At 34.5% G+C, this 14225-nt stretch overlaps 1 protein-coding gene across 4 annotated transcripts in view; it reads left to right on the plus strand.

Annotated features, from left to right (window-relative positions):
• LOC106466510 (homeobox protein ARX-like) overlaps positions 1-14225 on the plus strand; it is a 104714-nt gene that overhangs the window by 81731 nt on the left and 8758 nt on the right. For all 4 annotated transcript variants that reach the window (XM_022395062.1, XM_022395066.1, XM_022395072.1 and 1 more), the window contains one exon: positions 8071-8116. In XM_022395062.1, coding sequence (XP_022250770.1) covers positions 8071-8116 — 46 coding nt within the window. The remainder of the gene's footprint in view (positions 1-8070; positions 8117-14225) is intronic.

Consider the following 14225-nt stretch of genomic DNA (forward strand, 5'->3'; position numbering starts at 1 on the left):
GCAAGACGGTAGTCGGCACTCCATGTGGCACAGGTTCCACCAGATACCGTCAAGTTTAATGTTCGATTATGGTCTACTCGTTGAAAAGCAATTGATTCGCTGAGATGTCGAACGCGACGTTCAATCTCATTCCAAAGATGCTCAATTGAATTGATCCGTGACTGTGTTGGCCACAAATGATGACCGAAGTCAACTGCATGCTTTTTAAAAGAATTTTGGAGAAATATGATTATTACACTAGTGTCTTGTGAAACCGTTTTTGTTGTAATAGAAATACAGTATTGTGGGGACGTATGGTCGATAACAAAGGTACATTCTAGATGCGTTTGAACTTCAAATAGAATCGGCGGACCCATCCCCTGCCACAAGTCCTTTTTCTACCCCTTAATTCCAATTCCAGATATTTATGGCGCTCAAATCATTCATTACCCAGAATTTACGCCCTTAACACCACTGTTTATTTGTTTGTTATGGATTTCGCGCCAAGCTACACAAGGGCTATCTGCGCTAGCCGTCCCTAATTTAGCAGTGTAAGACTAGAGTCATCACCACCCACCGCCAACTTTTGGGCTACTCTTTTACCAACGAATAGTGGGATTGACCGTCACATTATAACGCCCCCACGGCTGAAAGGGCGATGATGTTTGGTGTGATGGGGATTTGAACCCGCGACCCTAACCACCTGGCCATGTCGGGCCAATAACACTACTGAAGCTGTGCATTCTTCTTTGTACCTGAAATAAGCGGTCCTCGGACTGTCTGTCGATTTCCATATAATGGTTTTTGTAACGCCCTTCTCATGGTAAGATTGGACATACTCGAAATCTGACCATTGTTGAAGTCGATTGGGTCACGATCTGTTGTGTTTGTACCTTACAGGTGTATCAGGTTGTTTACCCTCGGTCAGCTTTAAAAGGTTGAAATCACAGTTTTTCGAAGTGTGAAATTTATTTCTTTACGATCGTTAACGCCAAAGAAAATAGTTTGATAAAGAAGATCCCTTTGAAAATCAAAGAGGACCTTTTCTGTCTCATTGCGTTGTAGACTATCCTTGATATAACAACATATGACCGAAGCAAACACCTGCAACATGTGCTCTTGGAACTACTCTTTCAGCTGATGCCGATGATCAGGCACTATTAGTCGACACCTTAACATTCACGTGTATTCAGACTCATCTTAGACCACACAACTTGACAAACTCTCCACAGACCCTCCACTCTATTTAGATATCGTAACGTAGAGACCCATCTTAGACCACACAACTTGACAAACTCTCCACAGACCCTCCACTCTATTTAGATATCACTGTAACGTAGAGACCCATCTTAGAACACACAACTTGACAAACTCTCCACAGACCCTCCACTCTATTTAGATATCACTGTAACGTAGAAATCCATCTTAGACCACAAAACTTTACAAACTCTCCATAGACCCTCCACTGTATTTACATATTGGCTTCCAAGACCAACCATTTAAACAGAAGTGCTAAAGTCCACTGGAGTTGTCTCATGGCATTTGCGTGATATCGATGGCTGTGATCCCAGATTTTTTTTCTTCTTCTTTCACGCTTCTCATGAAAACAGCAGTTAATTTCGAGCTGTAGTTTGAACCTTGTGAATGTTTGGCCTGAGAGCCTTTGCGAGAGGGTTATCCTCCGTTATCGTAGCATTAACTCTGTGGGTAAGAATATTGTTCCGGATTGAGTTGGGGTGTGATTTAAGAGCTCATTGCTATTCTTAGTACTTTACTGTGAAGAGGTTTTCGCTTCCGAGGAGAATATTGAAGATTCTCTTCTTTGAAATAAGGTGTCCTTTGGATCCACATCGTTTTAACACTTTTACTATATGAACACCATTCCTCAGAAAAGCTGTGCCATAGTGCTACAGCCATAAGATAATTCGTGGTGGCATTGCATTGTCGAATCATCAAAACTTTTTCGTGAACCAAAAATATCGGTCCTAAACATATCGCCAATGACGCTATAGCTTGCATATCGCTCTTATAATGTACGAGTAGCCTTACATGTGATAAAAGTATATTTTTTAAAAATCCAGAGCCCGTTATTAATCTGGATAAGAAACAAAATTTAAATATATATACATGTTTCTTCTTTTTATATTCGGCAATTTTGTTAGTGACTAAACACTTATTCGCTCGTTGCTCCAAAACATGGTTGTTCTTATTTACTATGGTTGAAATAAAGCAGATTATTTTCAAGTGGCTTTAAACAAGCAAGACTCGCGCAGGGATATACATATTTTTTATTATAATGTAGACATCCGCACTTAACATATATAGGTCCTACATATTTCACTTTACTTCAGTAACCATTACATTCGAACGAGCTTCCCACTCACATTAAAGATATTTTTTATCATTTGTTTGCTTCGTGTTGCTTTTGTCATATTAGTCAAACAATTGCTCTGTTATAACAGGTAGTTGAAGAAGAAAGACCCACAGCTATAAACCTGGTTACATATTTTTATTTTTGACTGCATTAAAGGCCATTAGTTGGGAAAAGTGGAGAGTTACTGGTCTTAATATGGGTTTGAAGACGTTAAAATCATAAATTAATAAGGTGTCTGGATAATAATACCCTCAAACGGTATTCATAATAATAATAGGTTGGTATAAGACAAACGAAGCGTTGGCCTGCTGTTGCATGGTTTACGCCGATGTAGTTTTGGGCTAGGCGGGACCACCCGAATAGAGACCGACAATCAAAGGCTCTAGATGGACACAGTTCTGAAGATTCATGACAGCTGAGCAGTAACAGAAACACCTATAGCCTACCTTAAAGCTATTCTATAAAATGTCCTTTAGATGTTGATCATATCTCAAAACTGTTGAATGCTAAAATAACAGATGTGTCTGGAAGACTCTTTTCAAGCTCATTTTCATAAGGGGTGCACAAGACTCAGTTTACCATTAACTGATAAAAGAAACTAAATTCTAGCGTTCACTTTTAAATATTCTGCACCATTTGCTCGTATTGTACTGACGAAGAACATTCAGTCACGTTGTAATATAAACTTCCAGTATGTTGCCTCTTATTCATAATTAAGACTATTTCTTATGTACTGGAATTATTATTGTAAAATTTAAGGAGCTCTTCTTGTAGAAGTTATATAATTAACTAACGCATTGTTACGTGTTAATAATGAGGCTAATAAGAGGTGAAACTTAACTCAGGTTTAACAATAAGTTTATTATATATATAAAGATTTTTGTTATTACTTTTAGACCTTACTTTAAAGCATTGGTATAACATTACCTCCACTTATTTATATGTGATTAATGAGGGTACACTAACTTATTAAAAGTGAAATTGTAACTTTCTTCAGACCAATCCCACGTTATGATTATATCAGCAACTGCAACTGTACATTGTTAAGCCTCGTCAGAGTTTATTTCCTATTACCTTGTTTTAGTTTCTATAAACACAATGATACAAATAAAAAATACGAACTTTTATTAACATTCATTGACAAATATTTGAAATTAAAACTTATAGTAATGTTCTAAACTAGTTTTTTCTATATTTCTTTTGTCATACTAATTGTTTTGCGTGCATATGTATACGTGAAATAATGAAGAACACAATGATTCGTGGTAATACAAATTATTGTATTTATTTTTATTTCCTTCATCAGCGTTAATTCCTATTTTATTCTATCTCTTTAAATGTCACTTGTTCATCTACTCTTTCAGCGCTATAAAAACAGTCTGAACTCCAAAAACAAGAACGGATTTTTCTTTATCAATAAGCCTAACATTTATAATAAAACTCAAGAAAGCTGCAAACGTTTTTTTCTTTCTTTCACATTTCTCTTAATATTTCCACTTTGGATTTGAAATCAAAAGGCGTGTGAAAATCTGAAAGGAATGTGGAACAAAATCTGCAGTTTATCTGCTTATTTCCAATGTTTCAACAGCGTTCAGTGTTTAAATACAACTTGATTTTTTTAGTGTTTTTCACTTATACTTTCTTCGGGTTTGAACGAAAGCCTACAATCACTAAGCAATCTGGACCGTATACAGAAACTACTATGCAAATGAGAATGTTATAAAAGCACAACTGTACATAATACAAATTACTTCGTTCTATTCACGCATACATCATTATTTTAACCTATATAGGCAAATAGAACATTGAATGATGCTTTAAAATAAATTTTGGAAAAACAAGTAGGAAAGGGAAAATAATTACATATAAGTATAGTTATCAACGCAGGATACGTGTGAGTTGTATTTTACTGAGGAAAATATAATTATCTTCTAAGTTATCAGTTACAGTCGTCAGTTCAGGGTACAGCATAGAAATTCCTTTTTCTATATATACTTGGTATACTTCGGCATTGACTTATTGTAGCCATATTATCCTACAATCACGATAATGTTATCTAGTATAGCAATATAATCCTGAGCCTAAAATTACAGTAATTGTACTTTCAATTGGTTTCAAAGTAAATTCGTAAAACTTCGTTAGCATTTAGTGTCACCTGGTGTATCACTGTTGCCACAGTAATGCCACCTTCAAGTGATGTAATAGTAGGATCCTAACATAAGAAAGAAGACTCAAGAAATACACAAAAACAGCTAGGGAAGGAGACTCAAAACGTTGTTAAATGTTTACGTTAGTTACCATACAACAAGATATTATTAACTAGAATTTCAGGCATCAGTTCCGAGTAGTGTTAACATGTGTGGAAGACAGTGCGTTTTAATAGTAATAAGCAGTGCTTTCGTCGTTTTGAAATGAGGTGACGTTGTATCAGGTCGTAGTTTATTAGTCAATCGTAAATAGTGCTGCCATCTAAGATTTGTCCCTCTTCATCAGTTTAGAGTTTTGTTAGAATGTTTGTGTGACATTCTGTTTGGACAACAGGAAGCAATAATGCCGTCGTTTTAAGACTAAATTTTTTACACCAGCTCATAGTGTGAAGGCCAGTAACTGTTTTGGAAAACGGAAATTAAAGTACGACACGTTTAGCTAGTACGTAAGCCCGTATTTTCCACGGGCAATTACACTCCATCTGCTTCTTCTGCTTTTAATATAAGTCTTTCAGTACGACTACGAACAGGCAAGTTTGTAAAATCTAATGGGTAGCTAAAAGGGTATGGGACTATTCTTTCCGAAGAGATATTTGTATACATTATTAAGAATAGTCTTCACAGCAGAGCGTTAGGGAAGGAAAAGGGCACTGAAATTATATCCCCTGCTAGTCAGGAGCATGTTAATCTCATTCCCAAATTAGCATTTACAAAAAAAAAAAGACTAATGGGTTAAAGTGGAGGCAGTTAGTAAAACGCACTCACCACCAACTCTTCGTCTTCCCTTGTCAGATCGAATAGTGGGATTTGATCGCCACTGCTATGTTGTGGTAATGGGACACGAATGCTGGACCTGCAGTTTCATAGTCCGACACGCTAACCACTGGGCCACATAGTTATAGAACCACCCTGAAGTTTCTAAGGAAATGAGAAAAACCCTATAACTCGAGCGCTTTCGAAAGGTGGACATTTCTTCTTCAGGGGCAGACTGACGTTTCTAAGGAAATGGCAGTTAAAATACGTGCGTTTTCGTAATCTGTAAGTAACCTTCTGCACTTTGTTATTATTATAAATCAACCTCTGACACCAGTGCAAGTAATCTCCGTCATTTTAACATTCGTTCTTTACATTAGTTTAAAACAGTGCATCATACTTGTAACTCAACTTAGTCGATGTATGGATGCTTTACAAGTATTTTATGTCTCCGCAGAGAGTCATACTGTTTTTCTTCTCCTTCTTCCAAACACTTTTCAGTCGACCGCCATTCCTTCATTTCTTGGCGGATTGACTTGAAACTTGGTAGGGTTATACCTTAGTCCAATATTCTCAGACTCGTTGTTCTTTTTTTCTTTTTGTTAGTCCTTTTTTTAAAGGATTTTATAGTGTAAAAGGTGAAACAACCCAAAATATATATTTTGGGCTGCTGTGCGGTCATATTTACAGCAATCAAGATAAATCAATATATACATTTTCATGCGCCCAACACATTCACTCAAAACACAAAATTGGATTTTCCCACTTTTAGTCATTTTAGAAAAGTCAAAGCACACAAAAAAGCACGATTTTGTGGTTTTCGGTCCATTACTCAGCCATATTTTGACCAATTTACATGAGATTTGGTACAAATATATCTTCTCGCAGGTATCATCAAACAGTGATATAGATACTTTTCAATTTTTATTTTGTTTTTTACGATTTTTCTGGTATAAAAATTGGCCATGTTGAGATTGCGTGGCGGAGACATGTTGATCTCTTTCATTCGGTATGTATTCGTGTGTGAATGTTTAATCTTAAGAAATTGTGTAGAATAAAGTATCTTTTTCCAGTATCTCATAAAACACCTTGGAATTCACTTCATAATTTTTTCGCCTTTACATAAGAGAACCTCCAAGTTGTCAATTTTCAATACAATATAACTACCCGGAAGATAAATCCCCGTTTCTCATGTGATATAACTGCCCGGAAGACAAATCTTCGTTTCTCATGTAATATAACTGCCCGGAAGACAAATCTTCGTTTCTCATGTGGGTCTCTCATGGTAAAGCTACTCAGTTAATATGAGGCTTGGACTCCTGCTGAGCTGTAAAGACATTTCTCTTCATAAATACGTGTTCGTGGAACAGGTTATTAAGTCATCAACTGTGACAAAAACAAACAAAGAATATAGGCAGAAGTGTTCTTCTCTTTCTTCCTTGAGAACTTTGGAAAGAGGGTCCGTTTCTGTTCAAGTGAAACGACTTCCTTTGAAAACTGATAACTACATTAAAAGTAACAAAATGTTGATAAATATATGTTAAAAAATGACTGCACTGAGAACAGGTGTGATTAAAAAATTAATGATAGACCGTTGCCCGTTACGGTGACTGAAGAAGTTAAACATATAACTGTGATGTTCTTAGTTGTAGAAGAAGTGTGTTTGTTTGTTTGTTTGAAGTTAAGCACAAAGCTACTTAGAGGCTATCTATGCTCTGCACTCGAAGGGTATCGAAACCCGGATTCTAGCGTTGTAAGTCCGCATACATATCGCTGTGCCACTGGGGGGGGGGGGGAGAGGAAGTGTGATGGCAGTGTCTCAAGTTATATTCAATGTGTATGCACTGAAGTTTAATTTTCGGTTCCATCAGATATACTTGATAAATCATTAAATGATAGGTCTTACTTATTGGTAAGTTCTCTTAGAGTCATAGAAAGTTCGTCTTTGTTGTTAAAATAGAAGAACATTAATATTGACATAAGAATTGTGGATTTACCCATGATTAAAAAAGATGAAGATCAAAATCTTATTCGATTTTTGAAGAGCTCAAAAAGTATCACACAAAAATAATTCTATAGCTATAATAGGAACAAAATTTTGTGATTGCACTCTATTTACAACGTCATATTTTCGGTTGTGGTATTTAATGATGGGTATTTGACAACGTCATAGAATTGTCTCCTCTGCTAGCTGTTCTCTAGCATTTCTTGAGTAGACATAGCTGTGTGTAAAATAATTTCCTGGAAACGTGCTATCAAGAAATTCAGCTTTTGTAATAAGCAAGAGTAGGCTATTAACACTAAATACCTTGTCCCCTGGTGGAGCAGCGCTAAGTCTAAGAACTTACAACGCTAAAATTTCTCGGATCGATTCCCTGAGCTGGACACAGGACATTGTGATTTTACTTTAAAACAAACAGACAAAACTAAGTAGATTTATTACTTCACGGGAGAGTGATTTATCTCACAATCGAAGTAAATTTTAAAAACTCGTTATTTCCACATATTTCACTCGTGAAGAATGACTGAATCTAAAACGAGTGCTATTTTTTTATTAACTTTAATAATTTACTGTGTTAAATTTAATTTAATATGAACAGTTTTGCATCTCAATAAAACAGTTGAGAAAGTTGGTTGTCTTTAATCTAAAAGATGTGATATGTAAGTCTATTAATATGCTGGTTGTATGTTTAATAACATATATAAAATGTATAAACTGTTTCGGCTCTGTAATGACTATTCCATTTTTTTCTCTAGAGAAGAACTTGCCACGAGAGTAGACTTAACAGAAGCAAGAGTGCAAGTAAGTTATTATCTAATATTTTATGTAAGTATTTAGTTTTTACTCTGATGTTATCAGTGTGTATAATATACAAGAAGACGTTTAGGACAGATATCCGCAACTACCTACAAGGACTCCTAAACATGTCAAATGGGAACATATCTTGAAACATACACCTATCAAGGGAAGAAAAACAAATCCTTTCAAAAGAATACATCTGTCAGGTAAACAATGTGTTACGGAACAATACATAAGCTTTGAAACTATATTTGTCGTTCAAAAACACTTTCCAGAACTATACACTTTTTGAGCAGGAATACGGTTCGAAGCTATACATCTATGAAACAAACAAAAGGTTTGGAATTATACACCTATTGAGTAAGAACACCCTTTGGAACTAAGCGTCTATATTGATTAAGAATAGGCTTCAAAACTATAAACCTAACTAGTAAACGTAGCTTTTTTGAAAATTATACATCAATCAAATAAACAATATACTTCAAAACTATTTATTTATTTTGTAAGATCACGCTTCCAAACAATACACATCGAATAATAAAACGTTTTGGAACTATAAACATCGAGAAAAGCATGCTTCGAAAGTTTACACCTAACTAAGTAACAACACTTGGATATATATGTATCACGCCAGAAAGAACACTAGGGTATATATATATCTCGAGTTATAATACTGTATAGGACATATACATATATCAAGTAATAACACCAGGATATACACATATATCAAATAAGAATATATTGATTAGGGCTATGTGCATATATTAGATAGTAGTCGGTATCGAACTTTCATACTTCACAGTTAAAATTTAATTGTTTCAATATAATGGTTCTTTCATTGTGTGTTTTAAAGCCACTGCCGCTTTTCTGTCGAAGTGTTTAAACAATTACGATGTTATTCAATGAATCCTATTCACAAAACGCTTAAAATGGCAAGGGTTTTTTTTAAATATATCCCATGATGCCTCAAATTAACAACACCTTTCTCAACCTTGCATCCGTGGCCTTAAAACAAAGCTGTAGAAAAGAATGTTATTTCTTTTTATTCATTATCTGTATCATTAACCCCTTTGTCTGTGGGGAGGTGGGGAGGAGGTGATAAATTTGCACGAACAACACCCCATAGTTTTATATATATGATACTCAAAACATTGTCGAAGTATTGTTAACATGAGAGACAAAAAAAATTTTGTTGCTAAAATTGGTAACCAACTGTGTAATTATTTTACTGGTATATTATTTTTTTTTAATTATGATTAAACGGTTATTTTAATGTATTTCCCTATCTCGCTGCATTGATATTTATTGACCATTATCTATATGCTAAAAAAACAAATAAACAAGGAAATATGCTGATTAATGATCGAAAATGCGAAGTTACATGTACCTGGTCAAATACCGCTGCATATTAAAATTAGCCTCTTAGTTGTTATAAAAACCACAAACTACTTTGGTGTTCTATTGTAACTGACTTTTAAGATACGAAAAGGAACATTTTCTTGTGTGGTTTGTAAGGAGTTCTACTAACAACGGTATACAAAACATTTTCTTTAGTCATTTGTAAACAGTTGTAATAATAGAGGTATATAGAATATTTTCTTGGGTTAATTGTAAACGCTTGTACTAACAATGGTATGCAGAACATTTTATTTAATTAATTGTAAACACTTGTACTAACAGTGGCATACGGAATATTTTCTTACGTCAGTTGCAAACCCTTGTATTAACAGTGGTATACCGTATATTTTATTGGGTGAATTGTAAACATTTGTCCTAACAGTAATATAAATAAGATATTACGAAGCTTGGATTTTTTTCCGAAATGAACGCCAAATTTAATAACGTAGTCGTCTCACGCAATTAAGTCAATATGTTTGCCATATATTTCCTACAAGCATGCTATTTAATTAGCTGCACGGTTCCATTTCTCAAAAAAAAGTATCTGAACCTATCCGTAAAATCTTATGTATTACTAGACCCCTGAACGTCCGCAAGTATATGCTCCCTCCAAATTAAATTTCCCATGTAAGCGCTGTATTAAATAAAATAGCAAAGTGAACGTTCTATGGTGTTTCAACAACAAAATTTAAACTTCAAATCATTGTAAATATATCTCCAGAAGACCCCAAAAAAGTTACAAAAATAGCTTAAGTCGAGTGCTATAAATTCACTTTTCGTAATAAATTACAATATGAAATAAATAATGCAAGCTAGAAAAAAAAACTTAAACAAGCAAGTAATAGCCACAACACATTTATAGCTTAAATGTATATTAAAACTTCGACAACCAAAATAGAACATTTGTTAAAGACAGAATTAGCCGTTTTGTAAAATTGAGCTACTTTATAAATATAAATTATAAACGTTTAGAAATAGAGAAACCAAGGACAGGGTTAAAATAAAATCTTTAAAAGAAGAAATAGGAACGTATTGAAAATATAAAAAAACAATTCTCGAGAAGAGATGTTTTGTAGCACCACAGTTTTCGTTAATATCAAAATAAAATATATTTTTTCTTATAAATACTTTTTATATTTTGGTGCATCAAATATTTGGTTGAAAATAGTAATAATTGGTGTTCCCAATTTAGACATTGTTTTGGTTGCTCGGTAAATGATTCCAAATAACGTAGAGTTATTTTTTACCTTAACACTTTAGCAGCCTGTAATCTGATCATAATTAACAATAAATAAAGCCATCATCGTGTCGTTCAAAAACGCTCCAGTGTTTTTGGTTTCATGAAAATTATTACAAGTTATCATCTAAATCACCTTTTACCGAATAAAAGAGATAAAATATATGTTAATGACTTAAAACAAAACACTTGACAAACACTAATGTGTTTACCAAAGCATAACGAATAGTAATGAAGGTTTATAGTGAAATATGGGTATTCCTATCTGTTCTAATGTTAAAATGTACAAACAAACGCGGATAAAGAGGGTTTTCTCTTTCAACTTTTGTTTTCAATTGCCAGATGAGAGCGGGGAATTTATAATTTATTTTCAACTTAATGTTTAAAGTAAGGAGTGAAACTTGGCTATCATGCACTGCATACTGTTTTGTTTCTTAATCGTATTTGTACCCGCGTACAGTTCAAAGAGCCAAAGAGGAGATTACAGACAACGTTATGGCACAGTATGTCATTTCATGCTGCTAAGACCAAGCGTTGAATCGTTTAACATGCCCTATCAACTCATGGTAAGAATACTATCCGCCCCAGGAGTTAGCATGCAAGAGTAAATCAGTGACTACAAAACATCCGACTTTCTGGCGCCAAGCCTTAAGACCAGGTTTTGGAATAACTTTTCTCTACCATTGTTTCGCATGATCGATAAGAAACTCTGAGAGAAACTATCTCCAAGTTTTATGTTATAAACCTTTAGTGCTAAAAATGCGGAACAACATTTTCAAATGTTTCGATTATTGCATCAGCTTTGTAAAACAAAACGCAATCTCAAGGTACATTTAGTAACTTAAATATATAACCCGTTTTCATCTGTATGTGCATTACAACTGTTTAGGTTCTTTATGTCTCGCCCAAGTTCTCTATTAATTAGTCAGTTATACTCCAGTTAAGTTCTAATATTCCTCATTTTCATAAATTTTGAGTTATCTTTATTTAAATTGACTGATACTGAATAAGTTGTAAAGGTTTGTTTGTTTGTTTGTTTTTGAATTTTGCGCAAAGCTACACGAGGGCTATCTGCGCTAGCCGTCCCTAATTTAGCAGTGTAAGACTAGAGAGAAGGCAGCTAGTCATCACCACCCACCGCCAACTATTGGGCTACTCTTTTACCAACGAATAGTGGGATTGACCGTCACTTTATAACGCCCCCACGGCTGAAAGGGCGAGCATGTTTGGTGTGACGGGGATTCGAACCCGCGACCCTCAGATTGCGAGTCGAGTGCCTTAACCACCTGGCCATGCCGGGCCAAGTTGTAAAGGATTGAAAACTTTATGACACAATTAGAAATATGTAATACACATATCTGAGTAAATATTCACTGTGAATGCATTATATACAATTAAATATAATATGCAGTGTAATAAAAAAGATAAGATATTGAGAGTAAATAGGCACAACCAGCGAGTAGTAAATATATTAGAATAAACAGACACACAATATAAATAATAAATATCTAATAACGAATAGGCAGAATAGGCAAGTAGTTAAAATATAATAATAAATAAACACACAAAATAAATACATAATAAACATCTAATAATAAATAGGCAGGAAAAATGAAAAGTAAATAATAATCATGCAAACATGTAAGCTGAATGTCATAGATGTAATTACAGAACAGCCCCTCCCTCACGGTGACTCAGCAGTTAGTCTGAGGGTTTATAACGTTCAAAATCAGGTATCGATACCTGCAGTGCGCAGAGCACAGATAATTATTGTGTAGCTTTGTGCTTAACAAGAAACGTGCAGTACAGATCAAACAGTTTTATGGTAAAACATCGGTTTTATAAGCCGCTTTAACGTATAGGAGTGTTTACATTTTAATGTTAGTGTATAGAAAAAACAAGCAACGAAAAAACAGTAATAAATGTTTGAATGTAATAAATTATTACGATGAAATGAGTGAGAAGGGCATTTTATATATCTGAGTATAGAAAACAGCGGCAGAATTTCAGAAATCGGTGATCTGAGTAGCGCAGCAAATATTGAAGAGAACTGGCACACAAATGTAATAATGTGTGTGTGTAATGAATAACTGTTTGTTTGAATTAGAACACTGTCACATTGGGTTATCTGCTGTGGCCACCGTGGGGAATCGAACCCCGGATTTTACCGTAGTAAGTCCTTAAGCTTACCATTTTCTCAATAGAGGACATAACGAATGATGCATTACAATCCAACAGTAAAGAAATACCTGGAAGCAAATGCGTTAATAAAAAATAACGTGTTAGAATAATTCAAGGAGAAAGTAGAGATAGAGAAATATAAAACCACCTTAGGCTGGTTGGTTGTTTCAGAAATTCGCGCAAAACAACAAAAAGAGCCACCTGACCGTCTTTATTTTTATACTGATATACTAGAGGGATAACAGCTATAATCAACAGTATTTACCTCAAACTCTTACCGAATAGTTGGATCTGACCAACGCTTTTATAATGTATCCGCAGCCCCGAAGTGCGGAGCACGGTTTTACAGCAACGGGATACATTCCATAAACCCTCACTTCACAACGCAGCACGCTAAGCTCTATACCACACCCGGCCCAACAATCTTATATATGTTTTTCAAGACTTTGACAGTGTAAGTTGTGTTTCCAATCGCTCAAACATATTTGAAAGCTTCCCTTATTTTTAAATGGGGGTTTAAAATGTTTCACGAATAATGTTTAGAAGGTCAGATTAATATATAAATTTTATTGTGATGTGATATTTATTGACTTATCCTTTTTTTTTTTCAAGCAGAACACTTAAACTCGTAAATTTTTAACTTATAGTTACAGAGAAATGTTTTAGGGTTTATAAAGTTTACAGAAAATTCTGTAAAACTTACATAGTGTTCTAATAAAAAATATTCCAAGAAGTTATTAAGTCTGACGACGTTTCAGTTTTTCAACTAAGTATCTTGTCACCAGACATCATTTCAGACATAATATCGTATAATTCCTCACAAAGAAGATAACAAGACAGGTAAAAATAATAACGGGTTTCAGAAAATCCAATCATTATCTTGTCATTACTCTGCAGTCATGAGAACAAAAACCTTAATGTTATAAAGTTATCTTTCCATTTCCTTTATAGGATCAATACATCTCTTTGTCTATCCTTTTTTTACTGACTGTAATTACACAGTTTTGTAAAAACAAATAAATAGAATCACAACTTAGTAAAAATACTCTTGGATTCTAATAGATTTTTAAGTGACTAGTGTTTTGGTCCACTGTGTATGATAATAGCCACGTTTTGTTTCTGGCCTGTACAATACAGCTGCGTTGGTAAGTCATGTCGCTCCCCCCCCCCCACCGATTCTGATGTCTTTTCAAGATTGAAGTATATTAACAATTGATGTAGTCAAATTCAGTTTATAACAAAATGTAAATGACCACGATATTCGGTTTCGGTTGTTGTTGATTTTCAACGCAAAGC

This window comes from Limulus polyphemus, unplaced genomic scaffold, assembly GCF_000517525.1.
Source record: "Limulus polyphemus unplaced genomic scaffold, Limulus_polyphemus-2.1.2 Scaffold74, whole genome shotgun sequence".
NCBI lineage: Eukaryota > Metazoa > Arthropoda > Merostomata > Xiphosura > Limulidae > Limulus > Limulus polyphemus.